Source organism: Megascapheus bottae, chromosome 32 (genome assembly GCF_031878675.1).
Source record: "Megascapheus bottae isolate mThoBot1 chromosome 32, mThoBot2.hap1, whole genome shotgun sequence".
Lineage (NCBI taxonomy): Eukaryota > Metazoa > Chordata > Mammalia > Rodentia > Geomyidae > Megascapheus > Megascapheus bottae.
In genome coordinates this window covers 2562416-2587757 of record NC_143540.1, presented here as the reverse complement: position 1 = coordinate 2587757, position 25342 = coordinate 2562416, and the positions used below count along the sequence as shown (strand labels likewise).

Sequence of the window (25342 nt, the reverse complement as noted above, 5' to 3'; positions counted from 1 at the left end):
AATACTGGACACAGGCTTTTATGAAGCATGAGGATTCTGGTAATGGTGTTTACTTACTAGATATAGTATTAGTTTTTTAAACTTTGATACAGATTATTTTCCTGACCATTACTCATTGTTAGAAATCTCTTGTCTTAATAATAAGATTTCCAAGCTATTTAAAATTGATTTTAAAAGGGAGATGATGGTAGAGGTGAGAAAGATGCATACAATTTTTCAAGTTAATAGGGTGCCATTTGAGAATGTTGTTGTTTTGCCTCCTGCACTGATTTGGAAATACTAAATTAACTTAGTGTGTCTAGAACAGAGAGAATACCAGATCCTAGTTAGTTAATGTGTAGTTAGTTGTATATGTTCTATAAAATTTCACAAATACTCCTCATTTGTTTATATTCTCTAAAACTTTACACACATACCATGAAAAAATAAGAGCAAGTGATGATAAAAGAAGAAAGCCACGAGACAGTCTGAACGCAACAGGATTTCACTCTAGAGATTACTTGCAGTGATTGCAACAGTTACATCAGGGCAGTGGTAATAGCATAATATCCATTATCCCATTTGGTTGTCACAGAGACAGTACAAGGTAGGTGGTGTATCTATTTTATAGATAAGGCTTATGGAGTCACTGGCTTCTTCGAGAGATCCTGAGCTAAGTGGTGGGGTCAGAATTTCAGAAGTCTGTTGAATTGTAAGACTCTATACCATGATGCTGTACCACCTTTCATTACTCTCTCCTGTGAGTAATTTTTTAAAAAGCCTTCAGTGGGAGCATCAAAATCTGAGGACCGGCTAGGTGCTCGTGTCTCGCACCTGTAACCCTGCCTACTCTAGAGGCTGGGACCCGAGCCCAGGCAGCACCACCTGTAAAGGAGGAACAGAAGCCTACCCACATGAGATGAAAGGAGGGGGCATTAGGAAGTTGCTAGGGAGCTTCCTGGAATACAATTATGGAGCTTCACTGTGAGCAACAAGAGATAGGAAGTTACTAGGCTTTTGTGGAGGTGCTGCATCTTCATAGAGGTTAGCGGAGAACAGGACTAATTTTATCTAAGAAAAAAATATTTTTGAGAAGATGCATTGCACTATTGAGGAGGTGTATTAAAGTCGGCTGGCTTTGGTTAGCTGTCATATAAAGTGTAGTGGCTTACATTTGAGGCTATGGTGAGTGAAAATTGTGTACTATTTGACACGTTGAAGTAAAACACCTTTGCACAACTACTCAAATGTTAAAAATTTAAGAAGGAAAGTGTACACCGTGTCATTGATACACTATCATTGAACTATAGACTCAAGTGCAGCAGTACATACTGCAAGAAATAGATGAGAACCAGGAGCCACTGATTCATTTCTTGCCCTTTGATTTTGCAGACTGAATACGGTTAATACGGTTTCCTTTTTCTGTTTCCCTCTCAGTTTTAATAACTTCATTTGCAAAATGAAGAGACCATTTAAAGATAAAAATTTCGTGCATTATTTTGTATGTCTCTTGAGACAGTCTCTTCCTCTGTTTCTCTCCCTAAATGGTCTCTCTGGCTATCAACTAAAAAATGCCATACCCTCGAAGCAGGCTCCTTGCTCTGTAAGATGTGACCCAGAGTTTAAAGAATGTGACTAAACTTGGGTCAGACGCACACTGAAGTCTGAATTTGACATGGTTGGACATACAGTCATTGTAGAGCAGGGCCCTGGGAGGCCTGGTGACTCAGGGGTCAGGTGGAGGATATGACTGGCTGATGTTTGATACCTCAGCTTTATATTAACTGGCATGTGTATCCCCAAATACTAGTACCGTCTTTGGGTCTCTCTTAGGAAATGGAATAATGAGAAAGCAGCTGCAGACCACATTTCTTATCAAACTTAAGGTGCTTCCCTGTCCGTGGTCTTATTCCTTCTTTGTTGGTAGTGTCTGTTTGCTGCATTTGCTTTTAGGATTTTTCTTTTCTTCTTGTTTTTAGCTGTCTTCTTAGTGTTAGTTTCCTTTGTATTTATCCCACTTTTGTGTTCCCAGGAGTAGCTTGATGTTTTTCATTAATTTGGGGAAATTATCTTCATCTACTTTCCTCCTCTTCTTCCCCCTGCCCTCCTGTCCCCTTCTCCCCCAGTCTATCTACCTTGGAAGGCAATAGCTAGCTCTACATGATACAGTTCCTAAGCCTTTGACTGAACTTTTTTTTTTTTTTTTTTTTTTTTGTCTGTCATGGAACTTGAACTCTGGGACCTGGGCGCTATTTCTGAGCTCTTCAGCTCAAGGCTAGCCCTCTACCATTTGAGCCACAGCGTCACTTCCAATTTTCTCGTGGTTCATTGGAGATAAAAGTCTCATGGGACTTTCATGCCCAGAGCTCAGCTCCTGAGTAGCTAGGATTACAGGTGTAAGCCACCAGTGCCTGGCTTAACTTTTTTAAATTAAATAATCCATTTCCCAGAGTTCATTTTGATAACTTATTTAATATGATCAAATGCACGTGGGCATTTCTCAAGGCTAGAGCTATACCACTTGAGCCACAGCACCACTACTGTTTTTTTCTGTATATGTAGTACTGAGGCAAGCACTCTCTCTAGGCCATGCTCCTGGCCTCACTCCTTTCTTTTTATCTTTCTACCTGTGTTCTTGACCATATTTTTGATACGTGTCCTCCCAGGTAGATTGTGAGTTTTCTGTAAATAGTGAAACCCTGTCTTAGGCATATCTAGATTCTTGCCCACTCCCACAAGGCCTCCTAAAACATAGAAAATGTCTCATAAATCTTCATTACCTGCTAAAAGTAGATAATAACAAGTTGAGTCTTATAATAACAAGTCTCGTTGGCTTTAAGTTAGTTTTATTTTTTTAGAATTGTTACGATTTCTCTTTTAGTGAAATTGCCACTGTTCTTGCTGATTTATCCTTTCTGATAAAGTGCCTTACATTTTATAATTTTATTTAAGATTTTCCTAAAACACAAGTTCTTGTCTTTGTTTTTTAATTTATGATAATTGAGATGCTCACTCAACAGGGCATAAGATTCTTAAATTTAAATACGTTTGACAACAAGCATAAACTATTTTCTTTCAGAACTTTGATCTATGTTGTTGGTTTATTCACTTAACAAGTACTTAGTATAGACAAAGTTGTATTGTTAGTGGTTAGTAAATAAATATTGATAATATTTTTTTCATATATTTTTATTGTAATTAATAGAAGGGTTACATGATTTTGCCAGATAGATGGTGCATTCATTCCCATACATTGATACCCTTTCACATGTCTTGGTCCCCATTTAACTCCCCCAACCCCCACTGGTAATATTTTTAAAAGAGCATCCTTTAATGTTTTGTTGGCAAAATAGACTACTCAGTATGTAACTTTTTTTTTTGTCATAGGGTAAAGTTCATCTTGAATTAAAGCTGAATGAACTGATAACAGAGAATGGAACTGTGTGCCAACAGCTTGTTGTACAGTAAGCATGATTTCTTTTACCAAATGAACTAGAAATAATTCTCCATTTTTTGTTCTTAAGTCAATGTTATATTTTTAAATTTAAAAAAATTAATTTCAAAAACAATACTCTGATAATATCATTCCTTTGCTAAGTTGATAGCTCAGTTTACTTTTCTCATCTTGTTTATTTAGGTTATGATTTATTCATTGGTTAAACCAAACATTATTGAATGTGGGTTAAAGGATCAGGGTATGACAAGATCACAGTTAAGGATATTTTCACTTCCTGGCAGTGGAGACTTGGAAAAAGTCCTCCTAGAAACTCATCCCACCAAGCTTTAGAGATTTAGGGGAGGGGCATTGCGGGGTATTAAAAATGCTTGCTTTGAGATCACCAGTATGGAATGTATTGAATTCCATGTAGTTCATCTTCGCATGACCTGTTAGATTTGGAAAGAAATAATGTATATTTTTCTAAAGATGAATCTCTAGATAGACAGTAATTTTCAGCACTACTGAAGTTTCATTAGGAAATGAAGGGCTTAGACGCTAACTTCATTAGCTCAATAGTAATCAGTGAAAGTTTGGAAGAATGTGTAATGTTTGAGGAACATTACAGAATCATGTTCTACTCTGTAAATTGGGACTATTAACCATGAGGTCGATTAGGTAGTTTTTATGGTCCAGAATATTTTTTACAGAATGATGCAGGAACTGTTGCTGAGACCCAGAATAAAAGGCTACAGAGTTATGTGAGACTTGCCCTATATTTATGAATCAGATTTTGAGTGGCAACCGCAATTGTTTCCTTGTATGTCATTCATGCTGTAGCAGAGGATATGATGCCATTAAGCTAGCTTGGTTTGTAGTTTCTCATTTAGGGTTGCACCGGTCTCTTTTCCTTTTTAGAAGCCACAACAGTTTTGATGTATTATCAAACCACAAAATGTACCTTCTTGGGTACTTGGTAGGAGGAAACGTGTTAACATTGTTTGTCTCAGTATTGTTTGTGGAACTCTGGGTTAGTCTTCTTTTGAAAGTACAACATAAATGAACGAATGCACACATACATTTGGGGTAGCTGGCATGTAGATATGACAAATGCAGACCTGTAGAAACAATTTAGAGCCCTTTGAATAAATGAATTTGAGTTTCGAGTTAATGTTTTAAAACAGGGAATGTAGCTTAGTGGTAGAGCCACCTGTCTGGCAGGTGCAAAACCCTGGGCTTAACCCCTAGTCCGGGGGCGGGGGGACGCTCCCTTCTCTCTTCTCCACCCCCCTCTACTCTTTACCTCTCTCCCTTCTTTGCTTCTTTGCCCTTTCTCTCCCCTCTCTCCCTCTTTTTTTTTTTTTGGGTGCGTCATGGGGCTTCAACTCAGCCTGGGCACTGTCCCTGAGCTCTTTAGCTCAAGGCTACCGCCCTCCCTTTGAGCCACAGCCCCACTTCCCATTTTCTAGTGATTAATTGGAGTCTCATGGCGACTTTGTAGTGCCCAAGCTGGCTTTGAATCGTGATCTTCAGATCTCAGCCTCCTGAGTAGCTAGGATGACAGGCGTGAGCCGGGGTGCCTGGCTTCCCCTGGCTCCCTCTTGAGAGAAATGAAACCCACCAAGCAATTTTAAAGCGGGAGAAAGCAGTGGCCACATGCTGATGGGGATTTTGTTCAGTGTGCATTGTGTTCACATATAGAAATGAAACTACCTCATGCTACAAATGTATCTTAACTAAAGAAAAGAAAAACAGTCTTTTGTTTTACTTGACTCTCAGATGTCCAATCTCTCTTAATCTGCCTCAGCATCAAGGCCTGCCATGGGTTGCCGCTCATAAATGGACAGAGCTGTGATCCTTATGCAACGGTGTCTCTAGTGGGTCCTTCCAGGTAATGCTTATGGAACTGCTACTGCGTTTCACAGCTTAAAGTTGGATTTAAAATAGGAAATGAAAGGTTCTTGGAGAAAATGCAGGATGACTGGCACAAAGTAATAGATGCCTTGAAAGCAGCTAATCTTTGGTGCATTCTATTGTGCAAGTAAGCAGCCAGTTTTTACTTTTCCAGAAAAAAGTGGGGTGTCATTTTACAGAAAGAAATAGATGCCATTTCTATCTGCTGTATGCAGTTAGGTTATGAGGATATCCTTGTCCTATATTTCTAAAGCATATTTTAAAACATAAACTTGGACTTTTTCACTCTTGAGCATTCCTACTTTGAAATGTCCAGGTAAAATTGTGTTCTAATAGATGCCAACTGAGAATAGTGTTTCTGTACTGTCATCTGGAAAACAGCTCAGAACTGAAAATTGGCCTTTTATTATTTATGAAATATGTGTTCTACAGAGAGAATTCCAGTATGTAGAATTAACATTGATATAAATGTTTTGTGCTACTTTTATGAAGAAACTTAACAGCACTTTGTAGTGTAACTTTAGTTTCTTTTAGGAACAATTTGTTGATGTCTTGAAGGTTTAGAATCAGGAAACAAAAAACCACAATATCTATCACACACACACACACACACACACACACACACACACACACACACACACACACACACTTCTCATCATCCCTAAGAGCTTGTTGTTTTCTCAATCACTGGGTTACTTTGGCTTTTGTTCTATTTTGTTTTGTTTTTTTGCCCTTCCTGGAGCTTGAACTCTGGGCCTCAGAGCTGTCCCTAAGCTTTTGCCCAAGGCTGGCACTCTATCACTTGAACCATAATGCCACTTCCAGCTTTCTTGAGTAGTTTATTGGAGATGAGTCTCACCGAACTTTCCTGCCCAGGCTGTCTTCAAACCGTGATCCTGGGATCTCTGCCTCTTGAGTAGCTAGGATTATAGGCATGAATCACTGGCACCTGGCTATTTTTTATGTGTGCCAGTCCTCGGGCTTGAACTCAGGGCCTAAGCACTTTCCTTGCATTTTCTCAAGGCTAGCACTCCTCTACTTGAGCCATAGCTCCACTTCCGGTTTTTTCTGTGTATGTAGTACCAGGAAATCAAACCCAGAGCTTCGTGCTTGCCAGGCGAGCACTCTACCACTAGGCCACGCTCCTGGCCTGAAGTTGTTGTTTTTTGGGAGGGTGTGGGGGAGCTGCATTGTTATTTGAAAAATGTGTTTATATGTATATCTAGAGTACTATAAGCCATGTCATACATAATATCATGTATGCTCAACTAATGGCATAATTATTACAAATGTTTTTTTTTTATTTAAAAGCAGTTTATTACATTTAACATTAAATGCTATTTTAAACTAGCTGAGCATGGCTGCTCATATCTACAATTCTACCACTTGAGAATAGAGTTACATAGTGAGACCCTGTTAAATGACCTGGGGTGGTTTGTTTTGAGTTTGTAGAAATTTTGTATGTGGTGCTACGAGTAACCTAGACTATTGCCCTCTGTAAGCAGCTCTGTAAGCAACCTCTGAGTTATATTCCTTGCCTGGGAAGCTATTTTTGAAGTCACTGTCGAAACTGAAGCCCAGGAAGTAAATGGGTGAAGAATGCTTTTTATGTCCCTTGGGTATTTTTCAGCATAGATATAAAGACACTATACAGTCCACTGCCTTGCTTACCATTACTTATTCTGAGTTGCTTATATAACAGAATATATTTTAAAGCCCTCAAGACAAGTTAGTAGTTGGTCTCTTAGAACCATAGAGAGAAAAATATAATCTTGACATATATACCGAATTTATCATATAGAGGATATTCTTAGGATGTGAGGACACCTTGGTTCTTTCCCAAGTAATATCTAAAACTCGTCTTCCCTCAGTCATCGTAACATGTAAACAGAGATCAGCCTCCCTAGTAAGAAATAGCATGTTTTATAATTGTGTACTATTAAGTTCTACCAAGTAAAACTCTACCACATTGGAACAGGAATGACCAAAAGAAGACAAAAGTAAAGAAGAAAACAAGCAATCCGCAGTTTAATGAAATCTTTTATTTTGAGGTAATTTCTCATTTTATATAAATGTTAGCATTGATAATTTAAGAGTGAATTTTAATTGATTCATTTCTCCAAACCATGGCCATAGTAATCATTCCATCAGCTAAATACTTCTTTCCAGAAATCAAGAGAATCATGGTGTAATGCATGTAAAACGAACGAAGATTTGGTTGATGTGAAAGTAGAGACTGGGGTTGGATCCCTGTGCAGCCATTCCCATTTTCACACTCTTCCCTCCCCACCCAGTACACATGGACCACAGGGTCCCTGCAGCACTCCATGTAAGCTCACTAGGGAAAGAAGCCTTAGATGGGGCAAGTCTGAGAGCTAGTCCCAGTTGACTTTGAATCAAACCACTAAAAGTGAGGTTCAGATTTCTTATTTTATAAATGGGTAGATCTTGGAAGGGAAAATAGTAGCAGCCATACCCAACCCAAGGTTTTTATACTGATGCAAACATGTGAGAACCCTTTGAGAATATGAAATAATATATGTGTAGAGACTTATTACTAAGTTCTTTTCAGTCTAACTCTGTAGATACATGTATACGTGCTTTTATTTTTGTTTGTTTGGATGGTCCTGGGCCTTGAACTTTGAGCCTGGGCACTGTCCCTGAACTTGTTTTGCTCAAGGTAAGCACTCTAGTGTTTGAGCCATACTTCTGGCTTTAGTAGTTTATTGGAGATTAGAGTCTCATGGAGTTTCCTGCCTGGTCTGGCTTTGAACTGCAGTCCTCAGATCTCAGCCTCCTGAGGATTACAGGAGTGAGCCACTGATATCACCCAAAGAGTTTTGATTTTCAAGAAGCTCTTCAGCTGCCTCAAAGTTATCCCCAAAATAGTTTTTATTTTTTTACTTTAGAGCATTTCTTAAGTCCTTCAAGATCGTGGAATGTGTCATAGTTGATATTAACAGATGAAAAAAAGTTTGACAAAAGAGGAGTTGCCTTTTACGCTTTTTCTTCATGCATGTTTCCCTTGTGTTTTTTAGTGCAGAGAAAACACTAGGTTACCTCTATAGGCATACCTGATCACTGTACTTTAATAAAGGAGTGCAGGCTGAAGAAAATGCCAAAAGTGAAATAGGAAACTGTGGGGGTGGAAGCAAGGGAGAAAAAAAGAAAAGAAAATGTACCAAGTGAGACTTTTCCATTTCCTGACTGAGGACTTGATGAGGTTGTTCTATACATACCAAGGACTATTACTTCTCACCTGGAGAAAACCAGGCAGCTACTGACCAAAGAGCTACTGACCAAAGGTAATCACATTTCCTGTTGGTCTATATACTTTTACACCTCAGATGAGATGGAATCTGCTACGTTTTGTTGGGCTTTGTAACAAGGAGATGGCTTTTTGAAAATCTAGGCCTGACCTGGTTGCTTTATTACCAAAAGAACCTATTAGGCCGTAACACATTTATTCAGTATGCCCTTGGTTGGTCTGGTTAGGAAAATAGATAGGATTCAGTGCAGCCAGAGCAAGAGACAGGAAGCCCAACATGTACGCCTGTGTACATGTCACTAACGTGCCCTATGACTAGAGCTGAGGTGCTTAGGGAAGGGCTGGAGGGATTGCAGGAAAACTAGATTTTTTTTTCTGGTCCTGGGGCTTGAACTGACGGCCTGGGTACTGTCGCTGAGCTGCTTCTGCTCAAGGCTAACACTACTGCCTGAGCCACAGTGCCACTTTCAGCCTTTTTGAGTAGTTTATTGGAGATGAGAGCCTCTTGGACTTTTTTGCCCGGTTGGCTTCAGATCTCAGCCTTCTGCATAACTAGGCTTATAAGCAAGAGTTACCAGCGCCCAGCTTATATTTTCTTTCTTTCTTTTTTTTTTTTTTTTAAGTTAGTGGTGAGGCTTGAACTCCTCCTGGGCTCTCTCCCTGAGCTCTTCAGCTCAAGGCTACCACCCTACCCTTGAGCCAAGCCCCACTTCCCCTTTTCTAGAGGTTAGTTGAAGATAAAGAGTCTCAAGTCTTTGTGCCTGGACTGGCTTTGAACCTTGATCCTTAGATCTCAGCCTCTGAGTAGCTAGGATTATAGATAGGCATGAGCCACTGAGCTCAGCTCCAGCTTATATTTTCTTAAGCGGGAAGAGAATATTACAGAGAAGGTACATTTTGGCACAGAGACAAAAACAAAACAAACAAGTAACAAAAAAACCAATGTTATGTGCAAAGAATAAACTTTTATTCGTTTAGTGGTTTAACTAGGCTTTTTTAAAAGCAAAATAAAAGGAACTAGGTTAGATTGGTATAGGACCAGCTGATAAACCCTTCCAGTGCGTGGCTGGAGTGTCTTTAATTTTCACCACTGAATGTTTTTGAACCAGGAAATGATCAGAGTAAATGCAATGTTGTGGGAAGCGTGAGTCCACGATCCGTGGGGCCAGACATCTTGGGGCGAGAGCTGAGATGAAGAGGTAGCTGCCGTGTAGGGGTTTAAAAAAAAGAAAAGACTCGAGGGATCTATCTATGAAAGAAAGATAGAAATAGAGAAGGCTGATAAAGATACTGCAAGAGACCAAATATAGAGGAAAAGGAGATAGGTCTAGTGGAAGGATTAAGAAGAAGAAAATGGTTGAGATTGGGCCTTAAAATTGAATAAGTTTAAAACCTCCTTAGAGACTGAAATATAAGATATAAGATATTTTTACAAAGAGTCGGGAAAGCCAAAGAAGTAGAGGGGAAAAGTTTAGCCAGCTCCTAAGTATTCTGCTTTGCGAACGTCACTTCATTTCTGTACTTGAGTTTCATCATTTTGAAGATGAGGAAAATAAACTAGCCCTGCCTGGCCCACAGCAACATCCTAGTGAACAAGACAACAGTGGCCGTGAGGGTACTGTGTAACCTTAGTGCACTGGGCATCTCCAACTTGTTATTTAGTACAAACTGAAAGATAGCCTAGAGGATACCCATTTTTGTAAGTTCTAAGGAAAAAAAAAAAAAACAGCAGCAAAAACTTGGCAGGATAATCCCCAGGTAAAGCTAGCAAGAAGTGTTCTGGGAAAGGAGCCTAGAGTATATGATTGGGTTAGAGAAAGAGATTGAAGACGGTAAGAAGTAAGAGTTGATCATCAGATTTGGTTATGTAGAGAGAGGTTTTAGGTGATCTGTGCAGTAGCCAGATAGAAGGAATTCCTGCCATGAGTGGGCAGTGGGGATGTATAAGCTGTGGGCTGAATTATGATTTTAAGCTACTTATCTGAGGGAAAAAAGTGATATAAGAGGACCATAATTTAAAGGGATGATTTTTCTTAGACCTGAATGAGGTAAACAAGCTGATAAAGTTGTAATTAAAATAGATTGAATGCTTACTGCATGTTTATTACATACTAACTGTGGGCAGTCTTAGAAAAAGAGGAGAGTCCTCTCATCCCCTGCTTAAGAAGAGGTTGAGGCAGCTCACGGAGCTCACTGAGGGTGCAGGCAGTGTGTTCAGGTGGATGGCAATGGGGAACTGTCTGTCAGTGGCCCTGCTGTGTTCAACTACACAAGGAGGAAACAGAAGTAGTACTGTTGTCTTAGGAAATGTAACGAAGTGTTTAAAACATCTTTAGCAAGTGCAACTGCACAGAAATACAGTGTTTTAGTTCCATGAATGGCCAACAAAGAGAGCCTGGTGTTGCTCCCTGCCAAGAGGACAGGGATGGGACAGCAACGAGGATGCTTTTAAAGTAGTTTCACATTACCTTTTTTTTCTACCTTCCTGCCAACCTCCATAGCATACTTTGCTTATTAGTCTTAGGTAAAAATATTACTGCAGCACTTTACTGTATTTATGTTTATAATTGAATATTTTAGGAATACTTATTTTTACATTCATGTAGGGAAAAAAACTACTTTAAAAATTGTTTGCTAAAGTATTTTGTTTATAGGTTACGCGATCCAGTAGTTATACCAGAAAGTCTCAGTTCCAGGTAGAAGAGGAGGACATTGAAAAGCTAGAAATTAGGTAAGTACCTTAGGGTTTTTATAAAAAGCTGATTAGTGAAACTTGGATCTGTGTTAGATCCAAATTGTCCCTTCACAAACCTCCATTTCTGTGCAGAAGTAGTCAATTTATTTTGTAAAAACCAACTTCATTTTCACCTATTCTGTTGTATGTTTAGTTTTTCTTTGTTTCTTAAATATTTGGATCATACTATAATGAACAGAAAAACAATGACATCCAAGCCAATTTAGAAATAACTTTTCTATTCTCCTTAACATATCTGCTGACTATCAGAAATTTCAGTGAGGTAAGAAGATAATTCAACAGGCTGCATGCGTTTGAAGTTTGTGATAACTTCCAGGCCTTAAATATCTATGCTGTTCTGGAAAGTAAAATTTTTTTTGCAAATGCATGTGTAGGTGTGGTGTTCACAGTGTGTTCATCTAAAGGGCATATTAATCATGTGCTTGGGGTAGTCAGGTGATCTGCTTTTGAAAATCCCCTATGTCTACATGCTAATGATTTCTAATCAAGAGAGCAACTGTGGTCTTGTTGATTTCTTTGATCATATTCAGCACAACAGCTCTGTTGTCCTTATTGCTTCGGGCTTAAAAAACAAAAAACAAGCCTAGACTTCACACTAAAACTTAAATGCCTTCCTTTATAGTATTTAGAATTGTTGCTTTTCAAACAAAACTTTTTAAATAAAAGCTACCAGTAGTGTTTTGATTCCTTAGTCTGGAAAGGGAAGTATATGACAATGCTAACATCTCTTGCTTTGAAGCATGTAAAATTAATTTAGTAATCAAAAGTATTTTCAAGCTATTTGTCAGTGTAGTTTTTCTCTTACACATTGCTTACAAAAAGAAAAAAAATAAAACTGGGGCTTGGTTTTTCAGGATCGACTTGTGGAATAATGGGAATCTGGTCCAAGATGTTTTCCTGGGTGAGATTAAGGTTCCTGTGAATGTGTTAAGAAATGATTCTTCTCATCAAGCCTGGTAAAAAGAAATAACACTCTAGTGAACTTTATAATTTAATCCTGTTCAATACAGTGTATATGCAAATAAATGCTTACTGTGAATATCTTTTAAATTTGCTGAGGAATAACTAGCACTCTACCACTTGAGCCACAGTACCACTTCTGGCTTTTTTTTCTATGTATGTGGTACTGAGGAGTTGAACCCGGGTCTTTGTGTATGCTAGGCAAGCACTCTACCACTAGGCTAAACTCCTGGTCCCCCAGTTTTTGTTTTTGTTTTTGTTCTTGTTTTAGTGCATTCTGGGTCTTGAACTCTGGGCCTAGGCGCTTTCCCTGATCTCTTCAGCTCAAAGCTACTGCCCTATCCCTGGAGCCACAGTCCCACTTCCTGTTTTCTAGTGATTAATTGGAGATAAGAGTGTCACGTTATTTAGTGCCCCAGCTGGGTTTGAACCGTGATCCTCAGAGCTCAGCCTCCTTAGTAGGTAGGATTACAGATGTGAGCTACTGCGCCTGGCCCCCCAGTTTTTTGTTGTTTTTTTTTTTTTTTGATGACGTATTTAGTCATCTATTCCATTGGCTGTATATTTGCTGCCCATCACAGGAAATCGGTTCTGTCTTTACTTAGGTATTTGCTACAGCCTAGAGATAATGGCAACAAGTCATCTAAAAGTGACGACTTGGGATCTCTTCGATTGAACATATGCTACACAGAAGATTATGTGCTGCCTTCGGAGTACTATGGTCCTTTAAAAACCGTGCTGCTAAAATCACCAGATGTTCAGGTACTTGAAAACTTCTCCAAGTGGATGATTTAATACAAAAAGGCTAATCATTCTATAACCAATAAAGAAGATTTTAGAGCATCGAATCTTACTAGAACTGTTTGTGTATTCAATCTCTCTAAGCCAGAGTATTATATACTTATATACTTGATCTCTAATAGGAAGTTTGAAGATGAAATATTTCATATAAGTCATAAATGATAAGCATACATGAATTACTTTTGCAGATTGGTGATTGAGCATATAATCATGTTTCTTTAATTCTGTACTTGTTTTCTCCTTTTCTGTATTCTAGCCAATATCTGCCTCAGCTGCTTACATTTTGGGTGAAATATGTCGAGATAAAAATGACGCTGTTTTGCCCCTTGTACGATTGCTGCTGCACCATGATAAACTTGTTCCTTTTGTCACCGCTGTGGCTGAATTAGACTTGAAGGATACCCAGTAAGCGTTGTATCCTATTAAATGTTGACTCTGTTGTCAAAGTGGAATTTAGTTTTACAGCTGTTTTCTGATCTTGAGTTCTGTTGTGTCAGCTACCTTACTGAACATGTTGTAGGCTATATTATAGCACTACTTAGCAGGTAGCTAAAGATAGTGCCTTTTTTTCCTGATGCTCCATTTATTTTTATCAAAATATACCAGGCTATTTGTTAAAAAATAGAATAGTGCAGGGCGAGGTGGCTCACATCTGTAATCCTAGCTACTCAGGAGGCTAAGATCTGAGGATCAAGGTTCAAAGCCAGCCTGGGCACAGAAGGACCTGAGACTCTTATCTCCAATTAACCTCTAGAAAAGGGGAAGTGTGTGACTTGGCTCAAGGGTAAGGTGGTAGCCTTGAGCTGAAGAGCTCAGGGACAGCACCCAGGCCAAATTCAAGCCCCGTGACCAGAGGAGGAGGAGGAGAAGGAAGAGGATGAAGAGGAAGAGGAGGAAAAACAGCTTCTTTGGGGAGGATATTCTATGATCTGTATCTTTTGGGGGCGGGGGTGGGGTCGGTCATGGGACTTGAACTCCGGGCCTGGTTGCTGTCCCTGAGCATTTTTGCTCAAGGCTAGCGCTCAACCATTTTACGCCACAGTGCCACTTCCAGTTTTCTGGTGGTTAATTGGAGATGAGTCTCATAGACTCTCATGCCCAGGCTGGCTTTGAACTGTGATCCTCAGATCTCAGCCTCCTGAATAGCTAGGTTTACAGGCATGAGCCTCCAGCATTCATCATGATCATTATCTTGTAAATCACATTATCAGTTATATGAACTTGGCAAACAAAGCAATGGCTGAAACAAATACTAATTTCACGTAAGACCCTCTGAAAAGAATACTGCTTGGTTTCTGAAAGTACGGTATTATGGTGTTGGCTTTTGTTTTTGTTTGAAGACAGTATCTTGAACATAAGAGCCTCCTGCCTCAGCCCCCCATGTGTGGGCTTCCACATCCCACTGAATGTACATTTCCACCTATTTTTGGTAGGTTTGAGAAACTTAATAGTAATACTTCTAATTCAGTGGCAAAAGTTACTAAAACTATCTCACCAAAGCCAAGGGCCTTTCCCATTTTATTTTCTCCTGCACTCACTGTCAACATTTCTGTGTCTATTTCAGAGATGCCAACACCATTTTTAGAGGAAATTCTCTGGCTACCCGATGTCTGGATGAGATGATGAAAGTGGTGGGTGGTCACTACCTGAAAGTGACTTTGAAGTCTACTCTAGACGAGGTATAACACTGCTGCTAAGGAATCGGTGGCATCTTGTAGTCTTGCTTTTCCCAGGTGGTGATGCGCCTCGTCTCCATTCATGTGTTAGCAAAACCCCTTCTGTCTTACAGGTTTAAGGGTATGAGAAATGGTTTTTGGCGAGTTCTTTAGAAATCTGCATGTATTATGTACTTTATACATACTGTCTGTGGTCAAGGATTTTTTAACTTGAGTAGTAAAGTTTTAATTATAATTAACATCAGAAAGATAAAAAGTTCTTTTTATTTTTGTCATTAAATGAAATACATGTATTTTCCAGATCTGTGAATCCTCAAAATCCTGTGAAATTGATCCTATTAAATTAAAAGAGGGAGATAACGTAGAAAATAACAAGGTATGTTCCTGTTATAACTGCCCTGAAATTGACCTCAGTGTTGTCCAGGTCTCTGTGCACACTGTATGCACGCTGCTGTTAGGAGAAAGCCCTCAGCCTCCCCTGTCCAGCTGATCCTGGCCATGTTACATACTAAGTGGTTTCACTTTATTTTTTTTTTTGCTTGAACTCAGGATCTGAGCGCTGTCCTTGGGCTTTCTCAAAACTAGTGCTCTACCACTTGAACTACAGTACCTCTTCTGGCTCTTTCTATGTATGTGGTACCAGAGAATCGAACCCAGGGCTTCATGCATGCTAGGCAAGCCCTCTACCACTAGGCCACGTGCCTGTGGCCCATGGTTTCACTTTTTTAAAAAAGCTTTTTTTGTGGTACTGGGGATTAAACTCTGGATTTAGGCTTGCTTAGCAAGTGCTCCGCCAATTAAGCTGAAGCCCCAGTCCTTTTCTTTTCCTCTCTCTCTTTTTTTTTTTTTTTTGGCAGTCCTGGGCTTGAGCTTAGGGCCTGAGCACTGTCCTTGGACTTTCTCAAGGCTAGAGCTCTACCACTTGAGACTCAGCACCACTTCTGGCTTTTATCTATGTATGTGGTACCAAGGAATCGAACCCGGGTCTTCATGCATGCTAGGCAAGCACTTTAACCACTAGGCCAAACTCCCGGCCCTTTTCCTCTCTCTTTTATCCCTCCTCCCCCTTTAAGATGTCTCACGAATTTTGCCCAAACTGGCCTCATACCACAACCTTTTTGCCTCTGCCTCCCAAGTAGCCAGGAATATAGGCATATTCCACAACCTCACCTGTTTTTCGTTCTTGGCTGCAGTAATAACAATAGATTTTGTTTATATCTAGTCAGATCCTTTAACTCTCCCTCTGCCATCCCTCTGAGCATGTTAGGTGGCATAGAGGTTTTCTCAAGTCAGTACTTTTAGTTGTCTCTGAGAGAAGCCTTAGTGTGAAGACAACAAGGTACCAGTTACAGTGTCCTGGTGCCCCTGTGTCTGAGAAATTATCTTTCTACCACGTATTCTCTGTTGGTGCTGATGTGAATGTAATCACATTAGAAGAGAGTGACAATGCTGTGGAACTGAATGAGTTTGGGAAGGGGAAGCCATGTTACATTTCTTGAGAGTAGCTTTGTAATTTTTTTTTCCCCATAAAGGCTGTTGAAGGTGTGTAGAGTCAGGATCTTAATGCTTGCTTCTTTAAATCCTTCAGGAGAATCTGCGCTATTATGTGGACAAGTTGTTCAGCACAATTGTGAAGTCTAGCATGAGCTGCCCTACGGTAATGTGTGACATCTTCTACTCTCTGAGGCAGATGGCCGCACAGAGGTTTCCGAGTAAGTACCTTGCTCTTTACTTTCTCTACAATACAGGGATCAATTCTGCTTGGTTTATATGAAATGTTTGTATAAGGAACATTGTTTCTATAAAGAAACATTTAGTATTGCAACAGTTTTTCAAAATGGTACTAGCTTTTCCATAAGGCATCATATCATATGCTTGGGGTTATTAAATACAATTTTTAAAATGTCTTTGTTAATTGTGTCAGCTGTTTTTCCAATTGTATATATCCCAGTAGTGTTAGTGTTTAGTTCTATGCACTTTACTAGACCTGGCAGCTTAGAAGGCCAGTGTCTTGTGAAATATTCTTAAATATTAGATAGTTTTCAGTACAGTACATGGAATTCTGAGGGAAAGCTCACTGGTGGGGGGGTTGGGTTTTTTTTTTTTTTTTTTTTTTTTTTTTTTTGCCAGTTCTGGGGCTTGAACTCAGGGCCTGAGCACTGTCCTTGGGCTTTCTCAAAGCTAGAGCTCTACCACTTGAGCCACACCACCACTTCTGGCTTTTTCTCTGTATGTTGTACAGAGGAACTAAACCCAGGTCTTTGTGCATGCAAGACAAGCACTCTGCCACTAAGCCAAACTTCTGGCCCCTAACTTGTGCTTTAATGAAGCAAGATAGCTATCACTGCCACAGTTGCTCTTAATTTTAATATATTTCTGGTAGGTAAATGAGCATGCTATAGTTATCTTTCTAGATCTTCCTCTATCAAAGTAGGGGGAAGGGTAAAGCAGCTACTTAAATTAGTCATTTTGGCCAGCTGTCTGAAATACTGTTTATCTTTGTAGCCACCAGAAGAAATTTTACTGTATTATTGTGTTCTTCTAAATGTGTGTTTCTATATGTTCCTCTGCCTAACTTACTCAGTATGAAAATAAATGGTATAAGCAACTTACAAATTGAGATCTAGATATTTTGGGCTAGCTATACTGAAGATATATAGCCATTTAACTATAAATAACTATAGTCTTTATGGCAGAAATAAAAGCAGAAACATTATAGGAAAAGGAAATGCTGATAAAAAGAATTGTTTTTTTTTTTGGTCCATCATGGGACTTGAACTCTAGGCCTGGGTGCTGTCACTGAGCTCTTCAGCTCAAGGCTACTACTGCCTTATCCCTTGAGCCTCTGCACCACTTCTGATTTTCTAGTGGTTAATTGGAAATAAGAGTCTCAGAGACTTTAGTTCCCCGGGCTGGCTTTGAACCTTAATCCTCAGATCTCAACCTCCTGAGTAGCTAGGATTACAGGCATGAGCCACCGGCAACCCAGCTAAAACGTATTTTTAAATAGCAAGTTAGACCATGATATACACATCAAGTACATTGCGCAGACAAGTGCTGCTTCAGCCTGGTCATCTTCAGCTCTACTCTAGGTCATGGCTGCTCCCTTTAGTGCATAATGAAACCTAGTGGGCTGAGGCTCAAGTGGTAAAGTACCTTTCTAGCAAGTGCTTGGTTGTGTTGATGATGATGATGATGATGATGATGATGATGTAGATGATGATTATGGTGGTGATGATGATGATGGTGATGATGGTGATGATGATGATGTGATGGTGATGATGATGATGATGATGGTGATGATGATGATTAGTTATACAAAAACATTTACAGTTCCATAAGTCAGGTTGTGAGCTTCTTGCTCACTGTTACCCCTTCCTTTATTTTTCCCCACTTCCCCTCAAACTCCAGCTTTGAAGGAAGAAGGGAAGGGGGAAGAGAGAAGGAGAAAAGACATGAATAAAACTAAAGTAGTCTGAGAATGTGGCCTCATGGTAGAGTGCTTCCTAGCATGCATGAAGCCCTGGGTTTGATTCCTCAGTACCACATAAACAGAAAAGGCCAGAAGTGGCCCTGTGGCTTAGTTGACTAATCTTGAGCAAAAGAAACTCAGGAACTGTGCTCAGACCCTGAGTTCAAGGAACAGGACTTGCCAAAAAAAAAAAAGAAAGAAATAGAGAAAGAGATTGAATTTTTACCATGGTCAGCTACAAGGTAAGCTGGATCTCAGACCCTGGCCTCTTCCCATGCCCAAGTACAAGTCATTGCCCTCAATACATCCAAATGATATTGGCCTTCAATATACTTTAACTGTTTTAATTTCTATAAATGATCTAACACACATAAGTTCAGCTGTATTTCTTTAATTATCTTTTTGTTGGCTTAACCGTTATCTCCTCAGTAGACTATTGATAACTTTATTGCCATAAATTATTTGCATATACTATCACTTGTTCTCATTACCATGGGAGTATGAATATAGCCAACAAGAAGCAAATATTATAAGGAATAACACATATACCCAGGCGCTACTTAGGAGTCTGAGATCTAAGAATAGCAGTTCAAAGTCAGCTCAGGCATAAAAGTCCCTGTGAGACTCTTTTTTTTTTTTTTTTTTTTTTGCCAGTCCTGGCCTTGAGCTCAGGGCCTGAGCACTGTCTTGGACTTTCTCAAGGCTAGAGCTCTACCACTTGAGTCTGCACCACTTCTGGCTTTTTTCTATGTATATGGTACCAAGGAATCGAACCTGGGTCTTCGTGCATGCTAGGCAAGCACTCAACCACTAGGCCAAACTCCCGGCCCCCCCATGAGAATTTTATATCCAATTAACCACCCAGAAACCAGAACTGGCACTGTGGCTCAAGTGATAGAGCACTAGCCTGGAGCACAAAGAGGCTCAGAGACAGCACCTAAGTCCTGAGTTCAAGTCCCACAACCAACAACAGCAACAACAAAAGTAATAAGTAACTTTGTTTTGGTTACCTATTGGGTAATTGGCAAGCCAGACATTGGTGTATCACTCCTTTAATTCTAGCTACTCGGGAGACTATGATCTGAAGATCTGGATTTGAAGCCAGTTTTGGAAGAAAAGTCCAAGAGACTATCTGTAATTAACCAGCTAAAAAGCTAGACTGGAGCTGTTGCTCTCAAGTGGTAGAGTGCTAGCTGTGAGCAAAGTTAAAACTCAAAGCAAATCCAGAGTTTCTTTTCCTTATCACCTGCTTCTCTGCCATCTAATTCTGGTTAAGTGTTCACTCTATAGTCTGTAGCAGCTGTTGTTGGTGAGTGATCAGTCACATAGCCTTCAGTTCATGCACATCTTGTGTGAAATGTTGAGAGCTTTAGAAAAGGAGAGATGTCTACCCAATTGTTTTTATTGTATAGCACAGTAGTTTTGTTGTTGTTGTTGTTGTTGTTGTTGTTGTTGCTGAAACCATTTAAAAGGAGGAAAGATTTACTTTGGTTCATGGTTTGGGAAGTTCAACCCACGGTCAGCTGAGTCCACTGCTTTGGGCCTGAGGCAAGGGAGAATATAATGGTGGGAGTATGGGCCATGAGGTTGCTTATTTAATGACAGCCAGGGACCATAGAAAAGAGACAGGAAGGGAGCAGAGCCAAGATAGCCCTTCAGAGGCATAGCCCCAGCAACCTGCTTCTCTCATGGCACCCACCGCCCTCAGACCCAGCACCTCCCAGTATATTCCCATTGTGAATTCATTAATGTGTTGATTGGTAAGATGTCCTCACAAGCTAATCTCTGTGGCACTGCCTTCCAGGAGATGATTCTACCTTATCTAGGTCATGAAGTTGACAGCCAGCATAACCATCACAGTATAGTCTTCAAGAGCATCAAGATTTTTAGGGGGGGAATTGAAAAAAGAACCTAAGGCAACTTTGCTGCATCCTATGCATCCTATTGTGAGGGTTTCCATTTGCCGCTGGGTAGCGCTAGAGCCACTTCTGTGGTTGTCTCTTGTAGATGAGGAGATATTTTTCAAATCAAGGTATTTCTGAAAGCCTACAAGCTTTGCTTTTCATTTCATTTCTTACATTTTTTAGGGTTTTTTTTTCTTTAGCATTTTTTTCTTTTGATTTAGTTATAAACATTACTGTCACTTCATCAACTCAGTCCTTACTAGACAAATTATATGCTTCTCCTTGGTTTACATGTTTTGTTTTGGTTTTTTGGAGTTTTGTTTTGTTTTGTTTGTTTGGTTGTTGTTTTGCTTTGGTTTTCTTCGGTATTTCTTTTTTTACTTTATCATCTTCGTGCATGACATTTCACCATTTTTTCCTGCAGATGACCCTCATGTTCAGTATTCTGCCGTGAGCAGCTTTGTATTTCTGCGTTTCTTTGCTGTAGCCGTAGTGTCACCTCATACTTTTCATTTGCGACCTCACCATCCAGTAAGTGTTCTTCTCAAAGCTTTATTCCATTCTCAGTGTTAGTAGAATGAAGACAAGATAGCCAGTTTTATTTGCCAGTATTTTCTTGTTACTCATACTTGGATTTTCTTGGCATTCTCCCTGATTGTATCAACCTTCACTTAGGGCTAAAATTCCATTCATTGCTAGCCCAGCGTTCACAAGTATGAGAAAATGTTGGCAGGGTTGACAGCTGGTGATGAGCACAAAAGAGCTCATCATCTCTTCCCTATTATGTTGTAAATTTCCATAGTACAGGGTTTTTTAAATTTTTGTTTTGTTTTAGTCTTTTGCTATTTTTGTTGTTTTTTGATTAGTTGGTTTTGTTTCTATTTATTTAGTTAGAGGTTTGTGATAGCAGCAGTATTTAACAGAACCTACTTTCCTAGTTTACTAAGTAGTTCATTCTGTGACTCTTAAAAATCTCAGAAATTTGCTTTTTGTATTTTGTTGTTGTATGGTTGTAGGGTTTGAACACAGGGCCTGAGCACTGTCTGTGAGCTGTTCTGCTCAAGGTTAGCATTCTAGTACTTGAGCTACAGTGCCATTTCTGGTACTTGATTGGAAATAGAGTCTCACAGATTTTCTTACCCCAGCTGACTTCAAACTGCCATCCTCGGATCTCAGCCTCCTGAGTAGTTAGAATGATAGGCATGAGCACCAGCTCTTTTCCAGGCCAGCACCAGCGCTCTGCCACTTGAGCCACATTGCCACTTCCAGCTTTTTCTGTTTATCTGGTACTGAGAAATTGAACCCAGAGCTTTGTGCATTCTGGGCAAGCACTCTTAACACTAAGCCACATTCCCAGCCCTAATCTTTTGGTTTTGAAGTCTCATTTAGTTACGTAAATCTAAATTTCCACTGTATATATTTATATGCTTATCTCTTGATAGTTTAAATTATTTTTGCTGACTTCATGTTTTATGTTTCTGTTTTTTTTTTTTCCCCCCATCCTGGGGCTTGAACTCAGGGCATGAGTACTGCCTTGGGCTTTCCTCAAGGCTAGCACTCTACCTGGGCAACAGCACCACTTCCGGTTTTTTCTGTGTATGTGGTACTGAAGAATTGAACCCAGGACTTCATGCATGCTAGGCAAGCACTCTACCACTAGGCCACCCTCCTGGCACCCACATTTTATATTTCCTAATGCTTTCAGTTGATGACTTCTGTAACAAAACGTAACAGGCACCATCTTTTTAGTTTTGCTTTGTTCTGGGCCGGTTCTGCTTTTCATGTTTAATTCACTGAGTCCTCATAGTTAACTGTAGGAGCAAATTCTCTTGTCATCCCATATACAGATAAGGAAGGACATGGCAGTATAGTGACGTCTAGACTCACACAGTTTGGCCATTACAACCCTACTCCGTGGGAGGAGGATTGAAGTGGGATCCTAAACTTGGTCATCTTCAGATCCTTGGCCCTCCAATCCCCTAAGCAGATAGATACCAAAGAGCTGGTCATCTGCCACATGCTGCTGAGCCCTGGCATGCCAGTGTTGGGGTAACTGCTGAGGACACTTGCTGCTCCATTGCATCATAGCTTGTGGGGGACTTGCTGGGTTCTAAGTGTCTACCTCAGTGGTCAGCTGCACATATTGGCAGAACAGAGCAGAACCTCAGCACTCTCTCTTCCACTGCAGCTACCGCAGTGGACCAGTGTCCTCTTGTTCATGAGCCGTCCAGACCTTGGATTGGAGAAAGCTTGGTAGCAGTATTTTTTTGCATAAATAGAATTCCCACTCTGCCTTGTGTGTACACTTGGAATTCCTTATTCCTATAACATGTTGAAATTAATTCATTCTCTAACTACAAACACTACTTTGGGCTGGGAATGTGGTTTAGTGGTAAAGTGCTTGCCTAGCATGCATGAAGTTCTGGGTTTGATTTATCAGTACAACATAAACAGAAAGAGAAGGAAGTGGCACTGTGGCTCATGTGGTAGAGTGCTAGCCTTGAGCAAAGAAGGTCAGGGACAGTGCCCAAACCCTGAGTTCAAGCCCCAGGATTGGCAAATAAATAACTAAATAATCTTTGCATGTGGAACTGTCAGCACCTTACGAGCAAGGCTGCATCTTTTTCGGTACCTGTGTTCTGAGACATGACACAGTTTCTAGGACAAATGAGAGCTCAAGAAGAGTTAGAGAAATTCAGGATGGTACTCTAGAGAAAGAGCTGAAATGATGAGGCTTTGTGCATGGTGTAACTTAACAGAAGAGACAAAGCCAGCCCGGGCACTAAAGTCTATGAGACTCAGGGAGAGACCATTCTTGTAAATTCTCTTTACATGTGCAGTAGTCTCAGAGTTCCCCTCTGGTAAGATCCTAGGTGGCCAGTGTGGCAGCTTCTTTCTCAGTCTGAATTTAGGTTTACATTTTTCATAATTGAAAGTAGCTAACTGCAGAAGGTACATAAAGTATGCTGTACAAGCAGCTTGAACACAAAAAATGTTGAACTCATATTTTAGTTACAAACTAGAAAAAGCTACCACTACCATTTCAGAAGTGAATATAAGGCTGGAGGCAGGGGTGTGGCTCAAGTGCCTTGCCTAGAAAACTCAGGAACCTGAGTTCAAACTCCAGCACCATACCAAAAAAAATTACATATTTATATTTATATTTGCCCAGTAATCCCAGCTGCCATAGTATGACTAAACAGTATATATGTGGTATTAAGTTACACTTGTCAGTGGTAATGTTATGAAATGGATCTGGGAGGATGGAGAATGACAGACATGTTAAATTGTAACCCCTTGTACAACTATTTGGGGTTAACAGCACTTTTTTTTTTCTTGTCTTGAGGCTTGAATTCAGCACCTGGGCACTTTCCCTGAGCCTTTCTGTGCTCAAGGCTAACACTCTAACCACAGCACCACTTTCAGCTTTTTCTGTGTATGTGATACTGAGGAATCAAACCCAGGACTTCATGCATGCTAGGCAAGCACTCTACCCCTAGGCCAACATTCCCCACCTGTTGGCTAAGTATTTTTGAGTCACTCTTAGAGCCATTAGCCTATTCTATTACATACCGTGTGATTCTGTTTCTTGAAAACTTAAGAATTTTGGTCTCTTTTCACATTGTCTAGGATGCACAGACAATCCGGACATTAACTCTCATCTCAAAAACAATTCAGACTATGGGAAGCTGGGGGAGCCTGTCCAAATGCAAGGTATGTCTCTTCATTTCTAACTTTACCTTCACACTGTGATGCTTCTCCCTCATTTAAGTGCTTCTGTATTTTGGAATAGAGTGTCTGTGCAGATGCTGTAGTTGTCCTTTAGGCAGATGTCATATCTTAGTCACCTGTGAAAGAGGATAGATTTCCTTAACCTGATGTACCCAAAAGTGGGGTGAGAGGCAGGCGGGGGGGGGGGAGGCATCTTAAGAAGGAGATGTGGGATCCATCTAGTTATCTTTACCAGCAAAATCACCACATTGCTTTGAAAAGGCTTGAACTGCAAACCTTATAGCTGTGGATTATGTGATCGAATCTGTAGCCCTTATTCCTTTCCTTAAAAAACACAATATAGAGCCTGGTGCCACTCAGCCTATCATCCTAGCTACTCTGAAAGCTGAGATCTGAGGATTGAGATTCAAAGCTAGGCTGCAGGAAAGCGTATGAGACTCTTATCTTCAGTTAGCCACCAAAAGCTGGAAATGGAGGTATGGCTCAAGTGGTAGAGCACTTGCCTACTAGCTCAGGGACAGCGCCCAAACCCTAAGTTTATACTCTAAGACTGGCACATGCGCACGCACGCACACACACACAAAGGACATTATTTCCTTAGTGATCTATGTAACATTTTTAATTCTTTGTTTTTTTTTTTTTAGTCAAGCTTCAAAGAGACATTCATGTGTGAATTTTTCAAAATGTTTCAAGAAGAAGGATACATTATAGCAGTTAAAAAGGTATGGTTGTGGGGGCCGGGAGTTTGGCCTAGTGGTTAAAGTGTTTGCCTGGCATGCATGAAGACCCGGGTTCGATTCCTCGGTACCACATACATAGAAAAAAAAAAGCCGGAAGTGGTGCTGAGGCTCAAGTGGTAGAGCTCTAGCCTTGAGAAAGTCCAAGGACAGTGCTCAGGCCCTGAGCTCAAGCCCAGGACTGGCAAAAAAAAAAAAAAAGGTATGGTTGTTTTATTTTGCAAATGCTAACATTTCTATCATACAGCATGGTAGATACAACATTACATCTCACATTCTCTCTCTTTACAAAGCTATTAACATTTCAGCTGTAGAAGTATAGAAATTAGTTTTAGCTACAGCTGCTATGTTAGTGTCTTTATCTACGACTCAGTTGATATTTGAGTCTGAATTATAGGTGACTGTGAAGTGCGATTCTATGTATAGTAAGGTATTTGGCAGCATCGCTGGGTTAAATGCCTGTAGTATGTCTCAGTCTGACCCAGAAATGCCTGAAGACATTGCTGAGTCTCCTATGAAAGACACAACTGCCTGCAGTTTAGAACCCCTGGTTCCGAGTTACAATGCCTGTTATATAGTAAGAGATCAGTTGCCATAGGAAAACACCATGAGAGGTGCTGAACGCTGTCTATGTAGAAGAAAGTTACTAAAAATGTTCTGTTATGTCTATACTATATATTACCCTAACATGAGACCTACAGCATACAG

At 40.1% G+C, this 25342-nt stretch overlaps 1 protein-coding gene across 3 annotated transcripts in view; it reads left to right on the top strand.

Annotated features, from left to right (window-relative positions):
• The window catches only part of Rasa2 (RAS p21 protein activator 2), a 51133-nt gene that overhangs the window by 17451 nt on the left and 8340 nt on the right, over window positions 1–25342 (top strand). For all 3 annotated transcript variants that reach the window (XM_090323536.1, XM_090323535.1, XM_090323537.1), the window contains exons 5-17: window positions 3367–3443; window positions 5223–5306; window positions 7308–7380; window positions 11252–11328; window positions 12207–12308; window positions 12918–13074; window positions 13370–13518; window positions 14678–14792; window positions 15091–15165; window positions 16378–16501; window positions 20590–20696; window positions 23796–23879; window positions 24542–24619. In XM_090323536.1, coding sequence (XP_090179662.1) covers window positions 3367–3443; window positions 5223–5306; window positions 7308–7380; window positions 11252–11328; window positions 12207–12308; window positions 12918–13074; window positions 13370–13518; window positions 14678–14792; window positions 15091–15165; window positions 16378–16501; window positions 20590–20696; window positions 23796–23879; window positions 24542–24619 — 1302 coding nt within the window. The remainder of the gene's footprint in view (window positions 1–3366; window positions 3444–5222; window positions 5307–7307; window positions 7381–11251; window positions 11329–12206; window positions 12309–12917; window positions 13075–13369; window positions 13519–14677; window positions 14793–15090; window positions 15166–16377; window positions 16502–20589; window positions 20697–23795; window positions 23880–24541; window positions 24620–25342) is intronic.